The sequence below is a fragment of the Neltuma alba genome, unplaced genomic scaffold (genome assembly GCF_004799145.2).
Source record: "Neltuma alba isolate B1F8T4 unplaced genomic scaffold, ASM479914v2 tig00001196_pilon, whole genome shotgun sequence".
In the NCBI taxonomy this organism is placed as follows: Eukaryota; Viridiplantae; Streptophyta; class Magnoliopsida; order Fabales; family Fabaceae; genus Neltuma; species Neltuma alba.
The window spans coordinates 144,177-152,738 of NW_021632373.1; the positions used below are offsets into that span (position 1 = coordinate 144,177).

At 28.3% G+C, this 8,562-nt stretch overlaps 1 protein-coding gene across 1 annotated transcript; it reads left to right on the forward strand.

Moving 5' to 3' along the window:
- Positions 1 to 6,449: 6,449 nt before the first annotated feature.
- Positions 6,450 to 7,129, forward strand: LOC114752832 (ethylene-responsive transcription factor 13-like). Its single transcript, XM_028941535.1, has one exon. It carries the CDS (start codon positions 6,465 to 6,467, stop codon positions 7,047 to 7,049), a length of 585 nt encoding a protein of 194 aa, XP_028797368.1. The 5' UTR covers positions 6,450 to 6,464; the 3' UTR covers positions 7,050 to 7,129.
- The last annotated feature ends 1,433 nt before the right edge of the window (positions 7,130 to 8,562 follow it).

Consider the following 8,562-nt stretch of genomic DNA (forward strand, 5'->3'; position numbering starts at 1 on the left):
TTTCAATTGTTTTTCTTTGCCTTAATCAGTTTTAGTGAACCCCATTGCAAGGATGATCTGAGTTCTATAGATGTTTGAAGAAAGGAAAGTTAACTGTCTTACCTGGAGCTGTTCCTCCTGAGGCTGGTTCCATTTCTGAAACAGTTTCCATATCTTATAATTGACTAATGACTACTGTCTTCTTTCTTGGATTTAGATTTTAATATTTTGATTTGATCTTCCAAATAGGTGGAACTTAAGGATGGGAGGAATGACACTTAACATAGTCTAACAAGATCCATGTGCTAACTGTCATGACTCTTCAAAACTTTTTAATTTATTGTCCTCTTTTGTTTAACCTTTTTGGAAGATCTTGTTTATTATTTCCTGCTGTGGAGTGTTTTATTAAAAACATAAAACAAGACTAAGCCCAATCAAATTACATGTTGCTTAAAGGTGGGGTTTTTAAAATGTCATTTTACATGGCACTCGTAACATTCAGGAGCCACGTCAATGAAGTAGTATCTCTTTGTCGTGCAAAGACTCTATTTAGCAATAATCTCAGCAGCCATATTTGACTTTTTGCGAGTACACTGTATTAGAACTGTCCAGTTCCATCTCATCATCTCTTTTATACAAACTCCAATTGTGAACAACACAAACTTTGATGTCACGTCATTGCCAACTCTATCCATGAATAGTTAGCAATCAAATTAAAACGTGGTACTCTTCAAGCCAAGATTCCAAGCAGTAGTAATTCCCTTTAAATAACGCTCATTCTTTAGCTTCAAAGGCAAAGCAGTTTCCAAGAAACTATAAAAAACCTCCTATCCAATTCTCATTAGACACTGTTACTTTTGATTTTTAATATAAAAGCTACATAACTAATTTATGAATATTAAAAAAATTAGTTAAGTTAGTTATTTATAATAAATAAGTGTTGTTTTTTCTAAAATATTTTTATTAATCATATACATTAAAATGAAAATCATTTCACATGTATGATAGGGACTATTTTGAGAGACAAAGTGAATTGAGATTTTATATTTAGTACCAAATTAAATTTCAAATTAACTTTTTGATTTAAGACCAAATGTAGAGGTGGTGGTTGCCTAACAAGTTTTCGCTTTCTCACCTACAAAACAAGATTAGAATTGTTACTTGTTTTTCGGTCAACTTTTTGACTTGACTTCAAACATTCATAAAACTACATCACATTAGTTTCATAAGATGACGACACCAAATGTGATGATGCAATCTCAATCTACTCAATCTATATATGTAGTTAATTTTGTTAAATTCATAACTCCATTTATGTTATATCTAAACTTATTTTTTTTATAATTTACAACACACTTTTTTAAAAAAATTCATGATTCAATTATTAAGCAATTATAACTAAGTTTATAAGCGTTGATATGTTGTGGATTAAGTGAGAGCATTTTTATCCATTAATTTCCCCCCTGTATTTTAATGATTAAGAACAATAAAACTCATATATGATCATTTTCTAAAATTTAAGGAATCTCTGTCATTATCTTCTCTATAAGCAACTTATATACTCCTCCGGTCCTAATTATAAGACCCAATTGACTTATTTGAGGAGATTAAGGAAGTAAGTTAAGTTGGTTATTTATAATAAATAAGTGTTATCATTCCTAAAATATCCTTGCTAATTAAGTATATTGGCTAAAACTATCATTATTAGAAGGATTATCTTGGAAAAAAATGCATAAATATAAGAGACAAAATGGATTGGGTCTTATAATTAGGACCAAATAAAAAGTCAAATTGGGTCTTATAATAAGGACCGGAGGAGTAGTATTTTCCCTTATACATTGCATGTAGCCATGTCATGCGTCAACCCGTTAATTATGTCTCACTTGACTTCAAAATGTCATAAAATAAGGTCCATTACTTTTACTTAGACGATGTCAAGTTGTGAAGCGGATTCTCTGGGTATAAATTTACTTGATTGAGAAATAAAAAAAAATTATATGATCAAAATAACTTAGTATATATACATTTCACTTAAAAGATAACTTCTTAACATATTAAAGTATTCAGTATTATTTCTAGTTTTGTTAGGAAAAAAAAAGCGTTATTTTATTTTTTAAAAATTACCACCAATAGACATTGGTCCTAGTAGGGGTTTTAACTACTTAAACATAAAGTCTCAAGTTTAAATCCGGGTGAATGCAGAAAATCTCTTTAAAAAACTACTCAATAAAGCTAGCAATAAATAAATAAATAATACATCACATCAAAAAAAGAATGAGCACCCAGTGCTCATCAGATATGGACCATCCAAATTTATTTTTATTTTTATTTTCTTAAAATAATTGTTTTAATAGGTATAGAATAAAAAATAAAGATAATCTTTTAATTATTATTCTTTTAAAAAATAATTCAAGTGTTAGTAATAACTATGTGCTCATCGGATTTGGATGGTCCAAATTTTATTTTATTTTTATTTTTGTAAAATAATTATTTTAATAGGTATAGAATAAAAAATAAAGATAATCTCTTAATTATTATTCTTTAAAAAAATAATTTAAGTGTTACTAATAACTATCATAGAATCTATTGTAATCCCACAGAAAAAAAATATATAGCAATCCATTGTTTACAAATATATGATATTTTAATAATACTTAGCAAAAAATAATACTACAATAGTGTGCTTAAAATTTTATATCGTATATCATTATAGAGATTTCTTAAAAAAAACTGAAGTTAAAATTTTGAAACTTTCAAAATAAAGACCGTACCATATGATTTTTCTTTTCTTCAAAACTTCAGAGGTAACTTTTCCCAAAGCCACCCAAATTAGATACATTCAAAAATAACAAAGTCATCGAAGAAAGAAATACTTTACGAAAAAGTACGATTGGAGACTTTGTGGGATGGCTGCTAAATTAGCCTCAAAATAAATATACAAGTTGCTGCAAATTAATTAATTGCTTATTTAATTTAATTAGCCTTCCTCTTTAAGTAATCGTTCGTGGCTGCCAGCATGAACTTCACACTCAATTTTCATTACTCTGTATTATTTTATTATAAATTCTAATATTTAAAACAAAATACATCATTGATAAAGTATTTTTAATCCATAATATATGAATGAAGAGTATTATTTAATATCATAGTAACATATTATAGACAATAAATGATGTTTTTTTCGTTTATGATATATTGATTTATCATCACATACAATATTCTAGCGTAGATTATTTTATTCATTGGAATACACTGTAATAAAATTCAAAACCATATTTTGTAAAATTCGAAGAAAATTTAAAAGTAAAAAAAAATTGAAGAAACCTCCTCTTATTTTCTTAGGATTAGGACTAGTTGCCCTTCATGCTATTCAATTTTGAAAAGTTTTTATAAAAGTTTTATTGGACAAAAATTTTGAATTAATATTATGGCTCCTTATAAGTTATAAGCTAAGTCAGAGCTACTGAATTTAGTTCTTCATCATTCTTTTTTTTTTTTCCGGCAATATTAATTCTGCATATATTTACTATAATTTCAGTTAAAATAAATTTTTTGCAAAAATATAATATTTGAAAATGAGAAGCTGATTCTATTTTTGTTTTTCATAATTAACTTATAAAGTACTAATGCTTACCTTAACTTTTAAATATTAGCGAAACATTGTTAAATGTTATTAATATATTAAGTATAATAATTTTAAAAATTACAATGATGTATTGCTATAAGACATTATTCTTTGAGGCTGACAGTATTAGAGTTAAATTGTTTTTTAAAAAATTTAGAATTAAAGATCTAAATTAAAACCTTGTATAAAATAGATGATCAAGATTCTAACATACTACCTCTGGTCCTTAATACAAGACCCTATTTGACTTTTATTTTGATCTTAAATACAAGACCACAATCTACTTTGTCTCTCATATTTATGCATTTTTTCAAGGTAGTCCTTCTAATAATTGTAGTTCTAACTAATATAGTTGATTAATAAGGATATTTTGGGAAAGACAACACCTATTTATTACAAATAACTAACTTAACTTCTTTTATTAATCTCATCAAATTAGTCAATTGGGTCTTATAATTAGAATTAGAGGTAGTAGTACTTTTGTCTCGTATTAATTAAACATTCTAATAGTATGAACTATTTATAATCTAGAAACAGTTTACTTTTATCTCCTGGTGATGCACAAGAACAATTTAATATTGTTTAAGAAATTATGAGTTTCATTTCATGCCACTTTTCTTTTCTTTTCTTTTTTAAATTAAAGGCACTAACTTCATGCCACTACTCATAAATAATACTGTTTATATTTTTTTATTTATATTTGAGATTTTACGAAGCGTTCTCTAATCTCTTCATCCTAGATTAACCAAATCATTAATATTCGCCCTCACGATAACACCATTAAATTAATATTAATACTGTTTATTTACTTATTCGGAATGAAGAAGAAATCAATATATAGTCAAAATGAGATTAAAAATTCTTTGACAAAAAAATGAGATCTTAACGCGAATTTGGTGTATGATAATATTAAAGCAAAAATATTTAAAACTTTAATTAAATATAATATTATTGTAAATGAATCCGTACACTTTTCTGGGGAAGATGCTAGCATTTCAACTTGTACTTGCCTTTTTTTTTTTTGGGGACATCTGCATGTATTTATTTATAAATTGAAACTAAAAATGGTTAATTAATAATATCAGCGGTTCATTTCATGCCGCTTGAGCTAATAAATAAGTGGTGGCATAAGAAATTTTTTTAAAAAAAAAAGCATTTTTTTAATAATTTTATGAAACATTCTCTCTCTTTCACATGTTATCTCTATTAAATAAGAATTTTTTTATATATATTAAACGCTCTCTGCATGCTAGATATTGACCAGATCAGAAATATTCTCTCAGACTTTCACATTATTACATTACTAATTGGCCATAAATTATTTTCTTAACGAAAATTTTAAAAAAAACATTAATATATATCCAAATGGGAAAGCTGGTCCAATACAATGTACGAACTGACAAAAATATGAAGATATAGTAGTATTAGTCGATCTAAGACAGTTCAATAAGATAATCGACTTGTTAAAAAGTTGCTCAAAGGTAATCAAGTTTGCTGACATTATTGTAAGTTTAATTTCCGAAGTTCTAACTAACGAAAAATTGTATTTGGATTACCTTTATGAATTATTCAATTCCCATGAACTAAATTCTAATTTTTCCTAACAAGCTCAGTTACCTGCGTAAAAAAGAATAGATATTAAAGATGATTTTTTAAAGTTGAATTTTAAGAAATAAAGATTGAGAATAAGACAACAAATATTAATAATTTCTATTAAATATTCTCTTTACGACAACAATTTATATCAAAACTAGAAAAAATCTAGATTATAATATAAAATCGCTTCTCTCAAATATTATAAAATTAACTAGAGCATATTATCTGTTGGCAACGAGGTCATTTAAGTATGATTTATTTCATATTTTGATTATTAATTCAAACTGAAATTGAAAACAAAAATAAATCTTTTCCCAACGACATTGGATACTATACTCATTGTCTGCGAAGGAATGCCTGGCTCAAGTTACATGCCATAGCATCATGACATAACAGGTAATAAGTATGCCATTTTCACATGAAATTTTAATTTTTCAAATTCTGTTGATTTCGAATATTATTATTTAAATTTTTAATTTTAAAATTTCAACATCCATTTTAAAAAAAAAAAACTACTTAGTCTGGTCTCATGTGGATTTAGATTTTTCCCTATCCCATCCTCACTGTTGAATCAAAAAAAAAAAAAGAACATGCGAGGTTTAATATTTTATAAAATTATGATTATAACAACAGATTAAAATAAATAAATTTAAAATATTTAAATTTGATCTGAACAATCGATATAGATTACCTAAAAATAGAAAGAAAAAAATGATTTTATAAAATATTCTTAAATCTTAAATCTCAACCATTCTCTCCGGTTTTAATTATAAGATTTTGTTTGTAGTCTATAAATAAGGTCTTATATTATAAATAAGATTTATAATTAGGATCAGAGGAAGTATATATCTTTTTATCCAACAAAATAAGAATGAAAGGGGGAGAAGGAAAGAAGAGGAAGAACAATTGGAGACTATTCAAATAAGTCTACTTTGGGTCAAACTTCTCGAACGGAAGTTCAAAAGCATGGATGGCGTCGTTCCGTTCTAAAACACTGTTCCTCGTGTCCTTTCTATATACAGATATATTTATTGATTAATTAATTAATTTAATCACGTGAATCTGTACGTGTACTTGCAATTTTGAATTCAACCAAACGTTGGAATAAGGAGAAGCTTCAAAGAAGTGCGAGTTGATTAGGGTTTATTATGTCCACACGCATCATCAGTCTATAAAAATCCACCTTCCACCTGCAACACCAACCTCATCTTCTTCCTCTCCAACAGCAAAATCCACAACCACACTTCAACAAAATTATCCATACATGTTCGGATCCCATTATCATCATCATCTCTCACCTTCTGATTCTGAATATTCTTGCACTTTAGAAGCAATCCGACGGAACCTTCTCGACGACGAAATGATCGACTTGCCGATATATTCTCCGGCAACAATTTCCAACAACATCCCCATGCACGGCCAGAGTTCAGTGTGTGACAGTCATTACGTCAATGAACATGTGCCAGAAGTTTGCTCCAATATTGATAACAGTGTCCCAATGGAAGATGCTGTAGTGGCGCGTGAGGGCAACGCACCACCCGTTGAGCAGCGCTACCGGGGTGTTAGGCGCCGGCCTTGGGGGAAGTACGCGGCGGAGATCAGAGATCGGGCTAAAAATGGTGCTAGGATTTGGCTTGGAACTTATGATACAGCTGAGGATGCAGCTATAGCTTATGATAGAGCCGCTTACGAGATGCGTGGAGCTAAAGCGAAGCTTAATTTTCCTCACCTTGTCGGGTCGAATGTGTGGGAATCCGTTCGAGCTAGTCGGAAGCGGGCTGATTTTGCCATGGCCGGCGGCGAGAAGTATGCTTCAAAGCTTAAACGGATCAGGAAAAGTGAGGCGTGAGGGGTGAGAGAAACTAATTAATAATGTAAATGTTGTATTCTGGTTATTGCATTCTTTTGTTCATTATATTGATGAGCTCTTGGCCTGTCGGAGAAGTGTAAACATCAATTTGTTTGGTGACTAAATAAAAAATAAAAAAATCCATCATGACTTTACATTTTCATAATGGTCTCACTTGAAGTTTTTGCCAATTCATGACTTTTTAACACGGGCTTCTGGAATTGCAACAAGATGCTAAAGAAATCTGTTTTGGTGCTTATCACACTAATGAATAGTATAGTGATTATCTGTATAATGAGATCTATGTAGTCTAAATATAGTTTTAATAGCCTTAATTTAAATTTTTTTAATTTATTGTCAAGTAAAAATCATTTTAAAAAAACTAACAGTTAAAAGAGATTTTTATTATTTTAGATTTACTACATACACATTGAAATACCACTTTGTTCCTTATTATAAGTCACTTGTATCCTAAACCCGCAAACTAAATAATACATTAAATTAACCAGTTTTTTTTTCATATTTACCTTTATTAAAAGTTGAGAGAGAGAGAGAGAGAAGGAGGGGATGGATTGCATAGGAAATGAAAAGTTGAGAGAGAGAGATGGAGAGAGAGAAATTAATTAAATTTTTATTAAATTAATAGGGGTAAAATTGAAAAAAGATCATTAATTATACAACAAGTGACTTATATTTTGAAACAAACTTTTGGGGTACAAGTGACATATAATAAGAAACAGAGTGGTAGTTATTATTTGGATGATGGTTCACCCAAACTTAATCTAATGCAATACAATAGAGCCCTAATTTAGGAAATTTATGTGAAGAGTTATGTAATGAGCTATGATATACTAAGGAGATGTTTGAGGTAACCCAAAAGTGCTTGTGAAAAATATTTTTCTGCAAATCAAGTCAAACTCATCCACATATTTACTTTGTATATTGTAAAAGTACTTTTAAAACCATGGTTTCGCTGCCATCTCAGCTCTACCACCACGTGTCCCGCCACCTTACCTCTGCTGTCACGTCTCGCTATCTCACATGCCACCTTGTATTACCACATGTCGTCACCATATAATTCTTTCTCAAAGTGACTTTTCCACGGTTCGAACCAAAGATCTCGTTTGTGCACACGCACGACTTCACCAGTTGAACTGCAATGAATTTACTAACTTATTATGCAAAATTAAATATATATATATATAATATTCTTTTACACAAATAATTATATATACACATATATATTATGAGAAACTAAAAATAAACTATATGATAATTTTAATCATAACTATTTTTGTAACAAAATAATTTTTAGATATTTTTTTTACTATTTATTTTATAATGCTTTATTTTTTAAAAAATTATTTTAAATATAATATTAATTTCCAATGACACTAATTTTGAATTTTAGATAGTAAATAATTTTTTAATAAATATTTTTTTAAATTTAATTCTTTTATTTAACATTCATAAGATATATAATTTAATTATATATTTATTATATTATATTAAA